The sequence below is a fragment of the Cyprinus carpio genome, chromosome A6 (genome assembly GCF_018340385.1).
Source record: "Cyprinus carpio isolate SPL01 chromosome A6, ASM1834038v1, whole genome shotgun sequence".
NCBI lineage: Eukaryota > Metazoa > Chordata > Actinopteri > Cypriniformes > Cyprinidae > Cyprinus > Cyprinus carpio.
The window spans coordinates 29,956,588-29,977,758 of NC_056577.1; the positions used below are offsets into that span (position 1 = coordinate 29,956,588).

The 21,171-nt window shown below is 34.9% G+C and overlaps 1 protein-coding gene across 1 annotated transcript; it reads right to left on the reverse strand.

Annotated features, from left to right (window-relative positions):
* Positions 1-933: 933 nt before the first annotated feature.
* LOC109098934 (ubiquinol-cytochrome-c reductase complex assembly factor 1) lies at positions 934-20,897 on the reverse strand. The gene is made up of 9 exons (XM_042758935.1): positions 20,667-20,897; positions 20,066-20,176; positions 18,593-18,700; positions 17,686-17,758; positions 17,305-17,362; positions 15,836-15,944; positions 7,134-7,211; positions 6,878-6,991; positions 934-1,489 (listed from the first exon to the last, which is right to left on the reverse strand). Exons 1-9 carry the CDS (start codon positions 20,739-20,741, stop codon positions 1,355-1,357), a joined length of 861 nt encoding a protein of 286 aa, XP_042614869.1. The 5' UTR covers positions 20,742-20,897; the 3' UTR covers positions 934-1,354.
* Between the last annotated feature and the right edge of the window lie 274 nt (positions 20,898-21,171).

Here is a 21,171-nt window from a genome sequence, read left to right on the forward strand (position 1 = left end):
TGACAAGCTGGTATGTCATCGGTTTCAGTAGTCAACTCTTCTCATTAATACATTTCTTTCTAAAGATTTCTGTGGTAATAAACGGCATGCCATTGTAATGAATTTCTGAATGTATTTCTAATAACTAAATTTCACCCAAAAATCTACAGAAAAAAATGAAAAGATTCTAATTTGTATAAAGAAAATTAATCATTGTCATTATTATTGCATTGTGACATTATATTCATTAATTACATAATTAGACATATTTTCCTCATTACCATGAAGCATAAAATCATTCCTTTAATATATATGTGCATTATAAAGAAATTAGAAAGAAGAAATTATATAATATATAATTTCTTCTATGATGATACCTGGATTTCACTGAAAAATAAAAAGGAAAAATTGAGGAAATTATAATTTGTTTAAAGAGAAGGAAGTCTATTTTTAGTTATTATCATTATTATTATTTCATTGTGGCATTAATTTCATGGTAATTAAGCATTTTTTCCTAACAAATTCTCATCACCATAATCCCAAAAAGTGTCATTACTATAAGGTAAAAAATGACAATTACATTTTATATGCTAGCTATTACATATATTAAAATTGCTTGGTATATTTTTTTATTGCCATTAATTTATTAAAAATAATAATGTTGCAGGTTTTTTTTTACTACATTACAAAATTCTATTTATACCACAGTAAAGAGAATTATAATTAAGAATAATAGGAATTAAAAAGTAAAATGTTAGTTATGTAAACAAACTACAGAAATCTCACGTCAAAAAATGGTTCTAAATAGACTTAATTTTCATTTTACTAAATATTTATATTTTTTCACTCAGTAAGTGATAAAATATTCCATTCTAAATACAGTCAGCAAGACAAAGAAAGTTGTAATGAAACTGATATAGACACAAAGAGTGAGATTCCTGAGAAGTCAGAAGAGGTTGTTACTGGAGAAGTGCTTTTATTGGTGGATGACCCTGACAAATAAAAAATACACATTCACACACACTCGAAACATTATCCTCCAACACACAGAGTGAAATAATAATAAAAAAAAACCTATTTGCACTGTAAACGCTGAGGAGTGGTACCGTGAAAGAGCCAGGAAATATTCCTATAAATATTGCAACATTGCAGCCTAATGGAAAGACATATAAATACAAGTATATTTAGAAAAGGAGAGTGCAAAACCATTCTGTTGAGTCTTTAATACTCTCAAAACATGTGAGAATAAATGTATGCGTGCGTTTGTTGTATTCCCAACACTTTGTTGACGAGGGGAGCTGACAAACCAGTGGGGAAAGTGAGTCAGGAAAGTCAGATAAAGGAAGAGGGTGTGATTAATCAGGTGAGATGGCTCTCAGAGTCCAGCATCATTGTAGGTTGTGGTGGGAACCTTCAGGATGCTCTGGGCATGTTCCTCCACCAGGGGGCGCCATTTCACTTCTCCTGTTAAAAGCAGGTCCTCCCCATCCAGAGCATCGATGAACTGCATCTGTGTGAAGTAAAGAACATCCCTATCAGCTGCAGGAGAGACTGGGGCTGGCTGCTATACAATGAAAGCATATTCTGACCAAAAAGTTGAACTATGTTCTCTGGACAAAGGCTATTTTTTTCAGAAATGTCAGGTTGGAGCAAGTTGTCAAGTAGGATTTATTATAATTAATAACAAAATCAACTAAAAAAAAACTAAAATAAACAAACGCTTTACTTGAAATAAAACAAAAACTAAAAGATTAAAAAAAAATTAAAAATAAGACGACTAATATATATATGACCTGCTAAAATAACAAAAAACACAACAAAATTACAATTAAAATGAAAAATATAAAAATTTAAAATAATTCAAAATATTAATAAAAACTATAACAGTCTCTCAATGATACTAAAATAACTTGTTGGTAAGACAATGTTTTGATGTTTTACATATTTGCCGTTTCATGACCAATTTTGTGATTTCATAATTGCTTTATGATTTAAATTGCACTGAAAACCCATTAAAAGATTTTAAAATGCATTCCAATACATTTATGCTTTGGAAGAGGACTTTTTGTACTTTATGTAATGCTTAAAATTTCAAAAAGTATTATCAAATCTGTGGCAATAAATGGCAGCTTCCCATTGTGAAAACTTGCCACAAGTGTGCATGTGTATCTATTTCCCTGGGAAATAACAATGAAAATGTTCAATAGCTTTTTTGTTGCCAAGACTTTCAGATACAAAGTAATGCAGGGGACACAAAACAAAACCAATAACAGTTCACTATAGAGAAAAATGTGTCAATTTCCCCCGTCAATCCTAAAACAATAAATTCATGAAATACAAGTGTGATCCAAATGCAGAGGCTGAACCTCACCGCGAGCTCAATTCACATCACTTCTATAACAGTGCTGTAAAAAGACCTCCTACTGTTTAAAACAGGCAAACTACATCAAACTGGACTACAGTGAAGACAGCTGTGCTAATGAATGCAGGACCAGAGCAGTGTCCCGGGAACTAATTACAAACTGATGAAAACTCGACCACAGACAGTTTTAGCGTGGATTCATGCTTAAACCCTCTGCTAAATGCATAGATATACACTGCTGTTCAAAAGTGCTTTTTTTTTTTTTTTTTTTTTTTAGCAAGGAGTGCATTAAACTGATCAAAAGTCACAGTAAAGACATTTAAAATGTTACAAAATATTTCGATTTCAAATGAATGCTGTTCTTTTGCCCTTTCATCAAACATTCCTGAAAAAAGCAATGTATGGTTTCCACAAAATATGAAGCAGCAAACTGTTTTCAATATTGATAATAATAATAAATGTTTCTTGAGCAGCACATCAGCATATTAGAATGATTTCTGAAGGATCATGTGACACTGAAGACCAGAGTAATGATGCTGAAAATTCAGCTTTGCATCACAGGAATTAATTACATGCTAAAATACATTCAAATAAAAAAGGTGAGCAGAAGAGACTTCCTTCAAAAACATTTAAAAAATTTTACCAACTCCAAACTTCTGAATGGAAATGTATGACCCCACTGAATATTTTATGGTGCTTTATAGTCAATTTTGAAGGTCGACAGGCCCTGGTCACTATATTTTTACTATATATGTATGTAAAATGAGAGGAAGATTTTTCAAACCATCTACTTTTGTATTTCACAGAATAAAAGAAGTAACAGGGGGTTGGAATGACATGGGGTTGAGCAAATTTGCTTATTTGGGTTAAATATCATGCCGCCCGTTTCATTTCCAACCTCAAACTCACATCTCAGCTCGGAAAAAGGTTGTCACACTTTAAATGAGCCAGTGGAGCATTCTTAATGCTGCAGGAGTTTAAAAACGAAGTCAAACACACACACACACACACACACACACACAATGATGTCAGAGCTAGCGGGTGTTTGTTGAGAGCAATTAGCGTTGAATAACGATGCAGTCAAGCACTGGTGCACATGCGAGCACACACACGCACTGCACCGTGTGACTTCATCAGGAGAGGCCGCTGTAGCCATGGCGACGTGTCCCTCTCTGCGCTGTCATCAGTCGCTGCCATGCTTCATGTGCTGCACCTGTGACTGTTTTCTTTTCTTTCCACCTTCTCACTCGCTCCAGCTCTCCTTCTGCCTCTCGCTCCACCCAGAGTTAAGCAGGCCCACTGACGCTCGGGGGCCAATGGATGACGCTTATTTGTTGTTTTTCTTTCTTTTCTCAGAATTCCTGCAGGCACGACACTGCTGTGTATAACGCACACCTCGCACAAACACACTCTTTTTTAATAAATTCCTGCCCCGCACCTGTAATGAGCTCATGGCCTCAGCAGTGATGGAGAACCATCATTGTGTGCTTTGTTGAATGATGAAGACCACTTGATGGGGTCTCAGATGAACTTTGTTCCAGATAATCATGTAATGATAGATAACTGCATTGGAAAAAGGTCACAAAGTGAACCCTCAAGGTTGATCAGACATGAAAACATTATAATATACAGTAGAAAACATGAATAACTGTTTAACACTTTTGAAATCTAACTAAGAAAGAAAAAAGAAAAAGACAACATACGGTCAGCAAGTCATAACAGAATAAACTCAGACCATGGGTCAGATCTTATTTTGGGATAATGGACATCAGACATTACAATATCCTGTTTACTATAGGCCAATTTGTCAAATAAATGAATAAATAAAATAAATAATAACAAAGCACTTACCACCAACTATGACAGTAGTAGGTTATTGTAATCATGTGCTATACCACTATGAAAAAAAAACCCTGTGCATTCAATATTAGAATCTATGAACTAAAAATGAACAATCATTAAAAATTTCATGAAAATAGTTTTTTTTCCCCACAAAATTAAATAATTCCCAAAATATAATAAAATAAAACAAGAAACATAAAAACATTTGAAATAAATAAATAAATTATTAAAACGCATTGTCAAAAGAACAAAATCAAATAAAAATAACATAAAAAAACTTAAATATTAAAATATTAAAAAATAAATATGTCAATCTATATATATAATAGGTAAAAAATAAATGAATAAATAAATATATAATAAACATTAGACATTAAATTAGTCATTAACAGATAATTTTGGACCCTGAAACCAGACACTAAAAAGTACAATCATGTCATACCTTGAGCAAAAAGGAAACACATATACATACAGTATATATACTTGTATAATGTGTATTAGGGCTGTGCAAAAAATCAAATGCGATTTTCATGCGCATCTCACCAGTAAAGACGCTCCTGTAATTAGTAGTATATCTCCATCACATGCGTTAAGATCAGGGTTGCCAGGTTTTCACAACAAATCCTGCCCAGTTGTTTCTCAAAACTAGTCCAAAACTAGCCCAATCGTGTTTCCAGGAGGTTCCCCGATAAAAATTGCACACCGGGGATAAAATACACGTTTTTTGGCAGGGTTGTCTTGGTAAAATTCGCATTTTAGGGGCTAAATATCACGTTATTGGTATTGGGGTCGCTTCAACCCACGAACATGAAAAACAATCACAGACTTGGCAACACTGGTTGGCATTTACTACACAGAGCCGTAGTCCACCGACAAGCTACACAAAATCGATTTTAAAATCGCAGGCGATTCTTTGTCGATTTTGTGTAGCTTGTCGGTGGACTACGGCTCTGTGTAGTAAATGCCGCTCCACCTGAACCAGTTGAAGTCCACAGGTTGAAGTGACCCCAATACCAATAACATGATATTTAGCCCTAAAATGCAAATTTTACCAAGGCAACCCTGCCAAAAAAAAACATATATTTTAACCCCGGGATGCAATTTTTATCGGGGAACCTCCTGGAAACACAATTGGGCTAGTTTTGGGCTAGTTTTGAGAAGCAACTGGGCAGGATTTGTTGTGAAAACCTGGCAACCCTGATCTTAACGCTCATGCTGGAGATATACTACTAATTACAGGAGCATCTTTACTGATGAGATGCGCATGAAAATCGCATTCGATTTTTTGCACAGCCCTAATGTGTATATTTATAAACAAACATTAACCTTGATTTATAAAGGCTGTAGAAAACAAAGTTGCTCCCTGTTAGTTCATGATACCTAATACATTAACTACCTGTACACTGAATCTTGTAAATTTTTTACCCAAGAAACATCTGAATCTAAAACACAGTTTTCCCCCTAAACAACCAGAACAGTTCAATCTGCTCTTTCAGGTCAAGAACTCAAGTCTTGGTGGAAAAGCCTATTTTTAGCAAAATCACTGACACTCACATGCCTGAAAACACTGGCAGATCAACAGTTCCTGTTTGTGTTTACGTCCGTGTCACGCCACTCCAGCCAGAGGGTAAGATGTGCGCTGGAGGAATCTCTCAAAGATTCATGCCAGATTATGCTTATGAATCATTATTTGACGTGGTAGAATCAGAAAACTGTATAAACTTTGCCAACACCTGAATTACAAAGGATTTAGAACTAGTAATTGTTAGGATGTGTGTTTCACAATGTGAGAGCCAGAGGTAGAGCTGCATGATATGGTCAAAAAAATCATTTTGACAAATACGGTGCAATCTGATGCAATTAAATACACTACTGCTCAAAAAGATTTTTTTTTTGTTTGTTTTTGAAAGAAAGGCTCACTAAGACTGCATTTACTAGATCAAAAATATAGTAAAACATTCAAATTGTGAAATATTAGATTTGATGAACAGAATGTTAAACAACATTTATTTGAAATTGAATTTTTTTGTAACATTACTAATATCTTTACTGTTACATTTGATAGATGCTACGCATCCTTGCTGAATAAAAGTATTCATTTCATTTAAAAACTTGAACAGCAATGTAACTTTGTGTATAGTTTGCAGAGTAACTTGGACATTAAAACTGAAATATACCCAAATGAATGGAAAACTAATCAATTTAGAATCAAATCAAGATATATGAATCTGAATCCGGAAATCTGTACCAGCTCTCAGCCATAATTTTAATACGATTAACTGTGCACCAAAAAACAAACTGTGAACGGTAGACCAAAATGAATTGCTGCAAATGACACTTTTTACAATTAAATCCCAGCAGTGGTAATTATAATCTCGATTATGTTATCAATTTAATTGTGCAGCTCTAGCATTCATATCACTGAAGCTGAAGAGGGGCTCATGTAAGGGAAGGGAAAGCTCTCCACCAACACACAGTAAATGCTGAACCCAATGAATGTGACATTATGGGATGGAGATGGGGGCGTTTGCTTGTTAAACACAGTGCCAGTTGATCTGAGTGACGTGCAGCACTCCGATGTGTTTATGTGTGTGAGGAAGTCGAGCTGTACAGTAATATACACATGTTTCTGTTTGCACAGGACTGGCTTCTGTCCAAACACACACACACACGAGACGCAAAACACACACTGACCTGTTTGCGGACGTATTCGACCATCAGCTCAAGCTGTCTGGGGTCTTCACACTGTCTGTTAAACATGTTTCTCCAGACTGCCGCCGCAAGAACGCAATCGTCTGACAGTATTCCCTAAAACATACAGAAGAGACACATGAGATGCGTTTACAGAAACACCAAACTCACTGTTATCTCCTGACAGTTCTTGATTGACAGTTATGATATGCAAAACTAGTACTGATAATACTCAACAACTTTGGGCTTAAACGCTTACCTCATCATAACCAAAAAGTGCAGCGTAGAATGTCTCCGTCATCACCTTCATGCTCTCCTTTCTTTGAATGGCATCAATCTATGAAAAAGATAACGAGAAATAATGAAATGCAATACAATATTCAGACAACTTTACCCTAACTAGTGACATACTGAAACACTGGTCAGGCCAATTAATCATAATTCACAATTTTCTGCCTTGATATTATTGGTGTTGTACAATATCTCAATATCAAAAATAAAAAATAAACTTAGATAAAAAAATAAATAAACTTAAAATAATAATAAAACTAAACTAAAAAAGGGAACTATTTGAAAAACTGAACTAAACTAAAACTAAAAATTAAATAAAAAATATAATAATGAAAATAAAATTTACTAAAATGTATTAGTTATTTAATTAAGCTACTAACAGATCTTTTTTTTTACCCTGAAACCAGCTACTGAAAAGTACAGTAATATCATATCTTAAGCAAAAAATAAATATTCTTCTCTGTGACTTTTGTTTATTGTTAAAGCATCATGAAGTAAAATACAATATTTACACCAAAAATAAAAAAATAGCCATAAACAGATCACTTTAGATCCTAAACTCAGCCATTGAAAATTACAATCATATCATACCAAAGAAAGTTACTTTTTTTTGTCATCATTTAGAATTAAAACACAACAAAACATAATACTCGCACCAATTTGCCATAACTAGTGACAGATCAGAAATATATATAAAATAATAAAATCATCAAAACTTTGCCATTAACAGATCATTTTGGATCATGTAAATTACAGAAATGTCATACCATGAGCAAAAAGGGGGAAAAAAGTGAGGAGATTCTCAGATTCTCACAGCGTGACTTTTCATTTGTAAAGCATCATTTAGAAGCTATTAGGTGATGGATCTATTTGAGCCTCTGCCTAATACTGAGATCACAGTTATGCATTCAGTCAGAGCTGGAATAGTCCTTGGCATTATATATCTAGCATGTGGACGATAATGCAACAATCTTAACTCAGAAAACAAAAGCAGGACTGGATCTGACATGAGAGGCCTGTCCAGGTGCTTCACATATGAATCTAAACACACATACATATTCAAAACAAGTGTGTTTGTTCTTAAGTCTTCTATGTCGGGTTTTCTGCATGCTTCGATTGTGTCGGGACACAGCGTGTGTGTGCTCATGTGTGCACGGGGCAGAAAAGCACCTGTGCATAATTACGCAGACCTGCAAATAATCAATCTCATCTGGCTGTGCTTTAACTCTTCTACCCACCCCTTCTTCTCTGCACGCTCGCTCTCCTTTGAGTTCCCTGCCCACAGCCAGAAACATTCGACACACGTGTGTGAACGTCCATTCTGAGCAATTCTCTTTCGCTTTCAGAAAACGCTACAAATCGATTGATTCAGATGAACAAATCTGAGTCGATTGCTTCAAATGACTCCTTTTGAACAGATCCTTTTGAGTGAATGATTCAAATATTCGCTGAAATACTCAAAAGGACACTCACCAGTCTCCAACTACTGGTCAACAAATGAATCAGTGAACAATTCAGTTCAAGTGTCATTATTCAGCTCAGTTTAGTTCAGTGTTGATTCAATTCAATACAATAACTTTGGATGTGTCAGAATTTATCAATTATGAAATTACTTCAATTTCAACTGATAAAAATCTCTACAGAAGACAATAGTGTCTTTTTTAGCTAATTGATTGTTGTATGTTTGTTTGTTTCAGTTTGTTTCAATTGTGTAATGATTTCTAAGTTAATAAATTATGAAAAATTAATTTCAGCGATAAGCAGCTCAACAGAAGGCAACAGTGTTTTTATTCAGCTCAATTCAGTTCAATGTTGATTCTGTTCAGTGCAATGTGTGTCAATGTTGCAAATTTCAATTATAAAATGACTTCAATTTTAGCTATTAGGCAGCTTTATAGAAGAAAATTGTGTTATTATTTAGCTCTATTTAGTTCGATGTCGATTCATTTCAGTTCCTGCCAATTTTGCAAATGTATCAATTATGAAACAACTTCAATCTCAGCTGTTAATCATATCTACAGAAGACAATAATGTCATTATTCAGTTCAATTTAGTTGAATGTTGATTCAATTCATGTAAATCAATTATAAAACAAATACGATTCAGCTATAAGCAGCTCTACAGCAGGCAATGGTGTAGTTATTCAGCTCAATTTATGTATAATAATAATCAATTATTAAACAAACTCAGCTCAGTTATAAAGCAGCTCTACAGATGACAACAGTGTCATAGTTCTCATCCAAAAGTGTCAGTGAAGTCAAACAGATATTTCTGAATATTAATATTCTTTTAAGCCCTAAATGAGCAAGACAAACCAAGTCTTTTTGCTGAACAGACTCAAAAGATTCAAATCACCCGAATAAATCTAAAGACTTCAGATTTCCAATGCCTCAGAATAAGAAAATTGATGCTTTTGAGAAACAACTTCTAGCACTATTTTTAGGTGAATGGATCATAACGCTTTAGTAAATATGTTTGTAAACACTACAGTAATGCAAGAACAAGCATGTACACACTAGCATTGGTGTTTACATACTTGACTACATTTCTTTTCTCCTTTCATTTGCTTCCCATCTTTCATTTTTCCCTCCCTGTGTCCACCTTGATCTCCCCTCCCGTTCATCCATCTTCTTCCCTTCATCCTCCTTTCCCGTGTTGTGACGCAGGTCTGTAAAACCAGGCTGGGATATTTAATCCCTCGCACTAATCAGGCCGAGGGACCAAAACTGCTTGAGAGGCAGAATCTCGCTCCTATCCCGCCAAATTAGTGTTATATCTCACTTCACTGTTATTACTACGGCTTAGAAAAACTCCAGAATCACACACACGCTTCGGCACACTCGTGTGTGTGTGTAGAGGTTAAGTTCAAAGGGGCGCTGGTCTAACATCGCACAAATGACAAGTATTTTAGCACAATTAGGCAAAGTTACCTAACCGTGGTGAGGATTGAGTGAGTGGGGGTCCTTTCATTTCCAGCACTGTAACTGTATCCCGATCCGACGGGACGGACCTGTTACGGACCTGCCAGACGTGCTGATTACACTCCGTTTACATGCAATTTTTCACAGCTTAAAAAATATCGTGTTCGGGGCCGGGCACAAAGGGAAATACCTCCTCACTTCTGACCTGTGAAAACAGACTTCCACATCAGGTCAAAGTGTGCACACATGTGCCTGTCTTCACAGCGCTGCTGTTCCCGGTGAATACAAGCTGTTTATATTAAGGGTTATTCCATTATGTACACTTCATTATGTAGTAAATTAGAGAGATATTTCAACCAAAATGACAATTCTGTCATCGTTTATTCACCTCATGTCATTCCAAACCTGTTTGACTTTCTGTGGAACATAAAAGAAGATATTTTGAATAAAGCTGGGGTCCAAACAACACTGGACTCATTTTATTTCATTGCATGGATAAAACAAACTCTGAGACATTTTTCTAAATGTTTTCACAGAAGAAAGCTTGAAACAACATTAGGGTTAGTAAATAAATAAGAAGATTTTCATTTTTAGCAAACTGTCCCCTTAAGTTACTACATAATGAAGTGATAATGGAATAACCCTGAACATTCAATATCACACAAACTTTCCTTGATTCTTTTTTAAGAAAAATTTATTAAAATAAAAAATAAATGTAAATACAAATAAATAAATAAATAAATAAATAGAAATTTCAAAACTGAAAACTTTTTTTCTGTCTGAACTGAATTATTTTGCCAAATTAATCGCTGCTAGTCTAAGTAAATAGTAAATCTAACAATCTATGAATATTTTATTTGTTTAGGCATAATATCTCTAAACAAAGCACTAATAAAAGGATCAAAATAACTGAATAAACAAACAGTAATTTGTTTTGGCATATTGAAATGATATGAAATGGCTGCAAAATGTGACACACAAAGAGCCAGTAAGAACATATTTGATGTTTAATATGCAGTTATGTGAAGCAGAATAATAGGCTAATGAGATTTCAAGTGGGCAGAGCTAAACTGGCAAGTAGTTGCTGAATAAGCAACTAAGTAATCAAGAAAATGATGCTTGGTTAGCACATGTTAAGCTACAGTTAAAGTCTTAAGCTTTTAATTTAATAAGCTTTTAATTTAATTTTAAAACTCTAGAACCAAAAATACACAAAAACAATTTGTTGGCAAATTTTCTCTGCAGGAGAACCTACAAGAGAAAGAAAGACAGTGATGGAAAATGAGGTAACTTTTCTACGGTACCACTCGATGGCCGCTGCCAGGACAGAGGTCAAATATCTTTGGTCCCAAAAGTACCGGCAGCCAAAATGTGCACCACGTCATGACCTCACTCACATCTCATTCAAAATCATGTCGAACCAACATACATGCTCCGAAAAACTGAGGGCAACTTCATACACATGATGAAAGCGAGCTGCTAAGCAAAGTGACAAGTCAAAAGTCAAACGGATTTTCCATTTCACACACATTTTATTTTATATAATATATGAATAAGTTCTGATCAGGAGAGTTGGCCATTGATGACTGAGCATGTTTATTTGAGCGTTCGTTTATGAGCCAATTGCAACTATAGTAATATATACATAAATGGACCAATAGGAGAAAATTATGTCATTTGAAAATGTCAGTTCATTTTATTAAAAAAAATACATATATTAAAAAGAAAATAAAAATCCATGGACTACAATAGCCCATAAGGAGTTGTGGACAGGCACAAGTCAGGAGATGGAGTCTTTATCAATGTCTAGAAGCACAGTGAAGGCTAAAGTCTTCTTATTAAGAAGTGGAAGGTATTTGATACAACTGACCCTCACTGGATCAGGACGTGGCTCCAAACTGGATCCAGGAGGAAACTGGTCAACTCTGAAGCAGCTGCAGGAATTTATGACAAAGAGTGTTCATTGTGCAGTCACGACTGAGCTTTGCCAAAACACACCTTGAAGATTTTAAGGCAGATGAGAGTAAAATTGAGTTATCTGGCATCAACACCAGGGGCGCCAGACAGGGGGTAATAGTGGAACAGAGTAACAGGGGCACATGGCGAGTTCACAATCAAATTTAACTGAACTTGAACAGTTCTGCAAAGAAGAGTGAGCAAATATTGAAACATCTAGATGAGCAAAGTTAGTAGAGACAAATCCCTACAGACTGAAGGCTGTAATTAAAGCAAAAGGTTGTTCAACAAAATACAGATACAATGGGGTGATCCTTTTTCCAACTCAGTGATTCTGTTTTTTTTTTTAAATATATATATTTTTTCTGACATGTTGCTGTTATATCTTTCACTTGGATGTTATAAGCTGCACTGAGTAAATACAGCTAAATAAAACTAAAATCCTGTCTTTATTTCAGGCTGCAAAGCAACAAAATGTGATTATTTTAAAGGGGGGTGATTCTTTTATCTTGGTCACACAACCTTGTTAGAAATAATAACAATAATAATTTATTTTGGGGTGGTCCTCTCTTTTTCCTGTTAGTATTGCTATTAATATTCTCTAATAACCAAGTTTGTATGTATATGAAATCTAAAGGATGCCGATGAGCTATTAATACATTCCACACGCTTCTTTTCATTTTACCTATAAATCATTTATGCCATGAACCAGAACAACATATTTATGGACTCTACATGGGTGCACCGAGGTTTAACCAAAAAACAAAACATGACACAAAATTAGTTTGACATTCCTAGCTAGGGGGCAACTTTAGGAGCCCAATTTTCATCTGGCCTTAAATTTTAGGCTTATTATTAATATACTCACTGCAATTCCAATGTTAAATTGATAATAAGCTTGTAAAATCTTACTGGCTGAACAGAGCACCTGAAAAACGACAGGATTATATTAAAAGTCCTCGTGAGAAAATGGAGATTTTTGATTTATGGGCTCTGGGAGAGGGGGAAAAGTGACATTATGGAAATAGTCATTGCACAGCGTGGCACAAGAGAGGTGCTGAGTTCATTAAATACACACACACAAATGCGGACATTTAAAGTGTTTTTAAGTGCACTTATTTTACTCCAGTGCTCACCGTCTTTCTCTCACACAAGTCTCATTAAGGCTTCTTACTCAGTAAAATGGGAAGGGAGGTCAATCACATTAAAAAGTCTTTTCACACTATACTAAACCCAGGTTAATGTCAACTGTCAAACCTACTCACCCTCATTTCTACTTTATGGTTCTTTCATTGTGCTTTTATATCATTCTTGATACTTAAACTTCAGTCCCCAGTGAAAATTCAATGTAACTGTAGGGAGAATCCAACCAGCACACCAATAAAAACATCTTTACTTTTGTGTTCCACAGAAGAATTATAGTCATGCATGTTTGGAATGACATAAATGATGAGAATTTTCATATTTCATGAACTATTGCTATAAAACGTGCGTCTCAAACCCCTAATGGTACGCGTTTTGGATGTCTCCCTAATCTGACACATCCATTTCAGGTCTTGGAGTCGCTACTAAAGAGCTGATGAGTTGAATCAGGTGTGTTTGATTAGGGAGACGTACAAAATATGCAGTGTACTTCTGGCACACCAGGACCAGGGTTGGGAAACACTGCTTTAAGACAAACAGACTTTACAGGCTGACAGTTTCACAGATGGACAAGAAGTTATACATATAGATGCATGTACATATTGTATCACACTGCATCAACTGCATATTTTCAAAATCAACTTGTTACTTAGTTGCCTGGGCATGTAGTCAATTAATTAGAATTGTATTTTTTTTTCAATATTATTTCAGAATTAAAATTTTTCTAATGTGTTCAAAGAAGTTACAGTAGATGGAGCGCACCAGAATAGAGAAGAATGCAGGGGTTTTAAGACATTTAATAGAAGTTACACTATTTTTAAGTTTAAACAGCATCTTAAAAAAAACACTATGCTCATGTCAGGACACTACAAAAAATAACTGAATAAATAAAAAATACTATAAAAATGTAATAAATAAATAAATAATAAAGTGAAAACTTATGAACATGTCTGGGTTTAGAAACAGTGCTTAATAGTATAATTATTAAAGTAATTCAAACAGTCAAATGTCCATTTGAACATGCATGGCTACAAACAGTAAGTCTTTTTTTTATTTTTACAAGGATTTTATTTTTCTAACTATCTAACAGCTTGTTTACCAGAAACTTTTAAGGTTTTCGTTTAGATCTCTCTCAGAGAACAAAGCTCTCTCTATTCTAAGTCATAAAACGTAAATAAAATATTCGACAACTCAAAACTGCTAATACTCTAACTTACAGTCAAAAGAAATCCGTCGGCGGCTGGCTCATGTCCAGCCTTCGCATGCTCTAGCATATCCATAAGGTCGCGGTGACTGATTAGCCGCCGCTGGTTTGATCTGGTTCATGTTAACGAGTTCACAGCGTTATGCAATACATGATCTAGGCCACTACTATATGTTATGCATTATATATATTTGACATGCACAGATCTGGACCGAGTTGCGCTAGCTCTTTAAAGCAATACGAATTCAGTCCTACTATTAAGATTAAGATGGAAGGTAGGAGAGATGGGGGATGTCAAAAAAAAGAGAGAAGTGTGGGGAAAGAGAGAGATTTCTGTTTTCACAGCTGGGCTGAAGTCTTATTCCCACCCTTTCTGACAGCAGTTCCCCTAAGGCGCCTTACGTTGGCTTCCTCTCAAACACACACACACACACATATATATATATATATATGTGCACTCTCTGCACAGCAGAAGCATGTCATCTTTACTGACCTCGAAGAGATTTAAACACCTTTTGCTACTCTGCTGGACAGCGATCGGCTCCAAATGCCTCCACAGTCTGTAGAGCATAGTAATTACATCCTAAGACCTGAGTGTGTGTGTTAGGCAGTATTTTAGTGTATTTCACCATCTTTCAACATATCCAAACAACAGACCTGATCATCAGTCATGCTACAACATTTGGCGGAGAAGCTATCTGTTGTATAAAAAGCAGAAAGTACTTAGTACTAGATTCATGAGGCTCTGATCTCAAACAGTATCTGAACATGTAAAAATGTCTGAATGTCATGATATATCAAACCCGGCATCTAGAAACAAATGACGCAGGATCTTTTCTCTTCACAAATATTTCTTTGTCATTTTTTATTTATTTATTTTTTTTATTAGATGGTGTTTTGGTGATTTTTAGTGGATGTATGAAGTCAGTTCTCCTCATGTTCACACAGGTGAACTTCATCATACAAACTCCTTATCAAGAAAAAAAAAATCTATGGAAAAATTATTTAATTGCATTCTTTTACTGTCATCGGGGCAGTGACAGAAACAATCTTTTTTTTTTTTTTTTTTTTAACAGACCCTGCAGTAGAGGTCTTCATGGGCCCACTTGGATCTGAAAACCTGAGGTTTGACCTGAGACTGAGAATCTGACCGGGTTCGTGTCTAAATCTTTGTCGAGTGCCTCAGACACGGGTTGGGTTCCTTATTAGTGGGCTTGGGTCTAAAAATATATTAAAATACATTAAAATGCTTGAGCTCTAAATTGACATTTTGTTTACTGGTCAAGCAAGCATTGTTATCAGTCAGCAATGATCTCAAAATGGCCAAACAGCAAACAGACAGATGACAGACTATCAATATTGTGAAAGGCAAAACACAAAAAGCACAAAATACTAATGGCAAGGATTTTCAAAAGAGGCAGTTGAATCAAAGACACATCTACTTACTCCCATAATCTTGCTCCTCTGCTCCACGTCCTCCCACATGGAGTGGACAATGTAACGGCACATGTACTTCCCAGCTCTGCCTTCCTGCCGCATCCGGACCAGACACATCCTGTCAGAACCAAGGAGAGCAGAACGCTGACTCAAGACTGTGTTACGCTATGCTCTGTCAGGATCTGTGTAACCAGCAAACTTAAGAGATCAGCTAGACAACACACTCAGCATCTGTAGCCTGCTGCTGATTACCATAGAAACTCATTTTTACAAACATTTTCTATGGCACAGATACTGTCGCATGGACTCACATTGTTTTGCCTCCATTTTAACATTTGCAAACTACTCCTTTATGAATACTGTAAGTGATAAGGTGTGAGGGTGTGTGTATGTATGAATTAACTACTGGTGAGTTTGACCGAGTCCAGACCGAGTTTTCCCAGTCCATGTTTCTCTGCACAAACACAGTAAATCATCATGTGGACGCTTGGCTGCACACGCAAACAATATGTGCCTTTAGCTGGAAGTGTACAGAGCGTTGGCACCAAACCATCACCATTAATCATAAGTCTCATTCTGACGCTATCACATATTCACTCGTTTTTCATAAGGTCAGCCAATCCTGATCATCTGTGCATCAACATAGCTTACATTACTGAGGATGATGATGGATTTTAAAAAAATGAATTAAATATTTCAATGACATTTGTAGCAAAATCCATATTTGATTAAAAATTTGACTGAAGTATTATTTAAATACTTCAATGAGATTTGTAGCAACATCCATACTGCACATTTTATTGAAGTCTTAATTAAATACTTAATTACATCATGGCATTTGTAGTAATGTCGACATTGAATTCGAAATTTATATTTTCAAAATAACATTTTTTGATTTTGGAAAAATTTTAAACAAATGTAGAATGACACAAAATTATAGAGAAAGTCCAAAAAAAATCTGGATATGGAACATTTTTAAACAAAATTGAAACAAAATCTTCAAAAGGAAAAATGACAAAATTATTAAGAAATATTTTTAATATTATAAAAATTATAGAGAAAATAATACAATCTGGATATGGGAAAATTAATAAATTATTGCAATCTGAAAATTAGTTAAAATTGTAGAATAAAAAAAAAAATCAAGTTTTAATTAAGAAAATTCCCAAAATCTTCCAAACTATTGCAGAGGAAAAAATAAAAGTAAAAAAAAAGTGTTTTAAAACCAGAATGAGTGTTTAAAACCACAAACACACAATGATTGCAATCTCTGTTGAAAAACAATGCAAGAGTTGATTTGTTGTTACTTAATTTCAAAGAGCATCATTGCACTCTTCAGAATGAATAGGTCTATTAAAACATCTTTTGCAATCCAATTAGTAGATGAATATTAATCAACTCAATGCTTTACATGAATAACCAATCGAGGATTTGGAATTTGCATGACACAATGTCGCAACACTGTGTCCAAAACTCACCAAACGTGAAGCTGTGCCACCAAGAACCAGGAGTTGAGCGTGTCGGGGAGAGAGCACTCTGGGAGAAAGAGAGGGAGTACAGGACATCTTAAGGGAGAACGAGAAACCACATGTAGCCAAACCAATGCAAACTTGGGCTACGATTCCAAAACCGCTATAGCGTTTACACCTGTTTTTTCCTCAGCTAAAGAAAACAACATAACACAGCTGTAAAGTGCCACATAAATCTTTCAGGTGCTGCTGAAAAGGTCCCTTTCCGCACATTTCAATGTTTCAGATAAAGTGAGGGGTGTTTAAGACTCTTCAAAAAATGTAAATGAGCATGGCCATAATACGGTCTGAGTGTAAAAAACTAAAAGATTCAGGACCAAAAATACTTACTTTCAAAAAATTCGTCATAGTTGATTCTTTCTACACAGCATGTGTACATGCGCAAGGCAGCTATCTTAATTTTCTGCAAGAGAAGAGAGACATTTGGGGCACACATGATCAAAAAGCCACTCAATCCGGTGTGATCAAAAGCAGAAACTGATTAAATTGGCTACGACACCGCAGTGTTCACATTTTACATCCAGTCTACTGAGCCAAACATGTGCCCCAAAATGAAGCAGACATGCTGAAGTTTTAGACAGCTGTGATGCTGATGACTCTAACATGGAAGGTCATCTCAAATTTCACAAAGTGTGGCCTCTGCTTTTGAAAACACAAGACAGGTAGCGGTATGAGATGAAGTCATCATTCCAGCACCACAGCGTGACGGTGTCTACTTCATAGTCGAGCTGTTGATTGTGGTGTGGAGGCGGGAAATGCAACTTAAGACGGTACCAGTAACTGCAGATGCAAAAAATCTGGTTGATGATGTCTGCATTACTCTCGAGAAAATATTTGCATTTCAGCCCAAAATGAAAAATAAATAAATAATAATAGTCTTTTAATATTATATATATACCATAAAAATAAGTGTATGTTTGCATATCTAAATAAAAATAAATAAATGGTAAAAAAAAAAAAATAAAAAAAAAAATAAAGGATTTTTAAGGGCTATTCAATTTTTTTTTTCCATTGTAACATTTGCATGATAATACAACCAAATTTCCAACCAAATTCTCATGGTGGTGACTCTCACTATATTCTAATTACTGGAATAATAATATAACTCGACATGTGTAAGTTCTGTGACATTCACACATCAAATTTCATGAGAAATTGTGATCAGAATCAGATAGAGGACATGGGCACTATTTAAAAGAAAATCATTTAGCAACACTAGATGAGGTTGTTTCTTTACCCATTTGTTGTATTTGAGGGGTCCAGTGAAGCCCATGGCCTCAATCAGTTTGGTGAAGGCCCCCACCTCTTCATCTGTGGTCTGTGGTGTCTCTTTAACAGTTAGCAGCTTGTAACAGAATATGGAAACATATCTGATATTAGAGCTATTGAAAACGCTGACATAAACACATGGATACCTAACAAAGTGGAAGCACGAAGACATACTGCACACAGACAGTGCATCTTGAAAAAAGCAGGTTACAAACTCACAGGCATGCTAATACAATACTCAAAAATCTCAGTTACAAGATAAATCGTATTTTGAAGGATCTCTAAGGCTTTTGATTTTTAATATCGACAAATAGCCATTATAATGACAAATCTATCAGCTGTTACTTTTGAAGTTTGTTAAAAAGTTTTATTTATTTTTTTAACAATAAATAGCATTTTAACCCAACTCAAGTCACTGCAGTGAAAATGTTCCCTCAAGCCAGCACTATGGATGCAATAAAACCTTCCTCAATGGTTTTCTCACAGGAATATTATGTTTTACAGCTATGATTTGGGGTGGTATACAGTATAGGGAGGAAGTGAGAAGATATATTTCTCAAGATCTTAAGACTTGACTTTTAGAATTTCAGAATCAGAAATGAAATTATTTTTGTAGAAATATATCAGTTTTGAAGAAAAATATTAGTTTTAAATTTATTACAAACTAAAATTAGGCAACACTTCACAGTACATTTCCATTTACTTAACTACATTAGTTAACATGAACTAACAATAATCATTTATTATTATCTTAGTTAATGCTAATTTCAACATTTAAAAATACATTTTTAAAGTCAAAAGCTGTATCCATTAATTCTACATAATGAAGCAGAGCTCAAATGAACTAACAATGAACAATTGCTTTTTTTTATTAACTAATGTTAACAAATACTGTAGCAAATGTATTGCTCATTGTCAATTTTAGCATGAACTAATTTTAACTACAGGACCTTATTGCAAAGTGTTACCTGAATTGTCAAGTGTTAGCTTACCTTATAGTCTAAATTTGTTTGGCAGCATAATTTCCATATTACCATCCTTCCATTTGTGATTTTTGATCACCATTATGAAAACATATTCATATTCCGCCATAAAATCAACATATAAGGACATTTTTGCAGAAAATAATAAACACTGTTTAAAAAAAAAAAAAAATGATTCAGTTTCATTATTATTTATTTTTAATTTTTGCATTATGACAATTGCCATCAATGTAATGTATCTGGACATTTAATTTTTTTTTACTTTTGTGAAAAAAAATTTTTTTTATCCACGGTGTCTAAATTAATGTATTTAGTTTTATTATTCCACCTAGATAAAATGAACTTAAATTCTTTGGCCTAAAAAAGTTTTCAGAGAACAAAAATGTTCACTTTAGCTAACTTAAGACGGGATTCCTTAGAGACGAATGGAAAGGGATCAGAAAAAGCATCCCACACACCTCTCTTGTGCTGTGAAGGGCTCGGCGTTGTGAGTGATTGGGGACGCCCGCATCCGCTGTTATCCGGCAAGCCACCAAAGCCCTGGACTGACACACATCTTGTTCAGGGGCCTGGAAGCAAAAATATCAAATCTGACAACTGCTTTCCAATCTAGTTTGAAAGAAACAGGCAGTTCTAACTCTTGATTATTCATTAATTGGTCCTGTCCTAATATGACTAATAAACCAACTGACCAAGAAGACTAAAAGTATGCAAATGTTATAAAACACAATAGATACAGACTAGTATATGAATCAATTTCGAAAGAATTATGGCACAATGCACTGACAAAAACAATAATAATTAAGAGATGCACTTAAGTGCATTTGCACAAGCATAATAAATAAACCATATTAAATGCATAAATATATATACATAAGTATTTATATTTGGAACTCTCCATTTTCTGTATTTATGCATCATGTCACCTGGTGTCTTGTCCAAAATGTAAATAATGTAATAACTCCAAATAACATTATACTGTCAGTCTTTAAAGGTCCCAAATATAAACCACTTAAGTGATGTTACTGCCTTTTTGGAAACTGAGTATCCATAAATTACCTTTCCGAGGACAGCTCTCGAGGCTGAAGCGTTCAGTAACTGTCTAAAGGCGGACTGCAGCGGTCGCCGATACATGATTCCGCTAAAGTTACAATAATGGACTATTATTGTAACTATAAAGCAGGAATCAGTGATGATACTTTCTAACACGTTTTGTAAATGTTTGTTTTTGTCCCTCCCCCTTTACAGCAATGTCAAAGAATCTGTCCCGCGCTTAAAGTGGTCCATGTGGAAATCAGAGCTGTGGAATATAGTTCCGCTGATGGGAAAACAGTGTCAAAGTTTGGTATTTGGTGGCAGTAACGCATCACAAAGTAAACGCGAAGCTCTGCTATCATTGTTCTCTGTGTTCTCTTCTAGTTCTGCCCCTAAGAGGTCAATATATTAATTTACTTTTCTGTTTACCTAGGGAAAAAGTCACAACAAGTTACAAATATTTTAATCATGATTTAGAGTAGACCAGCTAACTTGCAAAAAAGAACTGTACCATTAATCACATACTCCA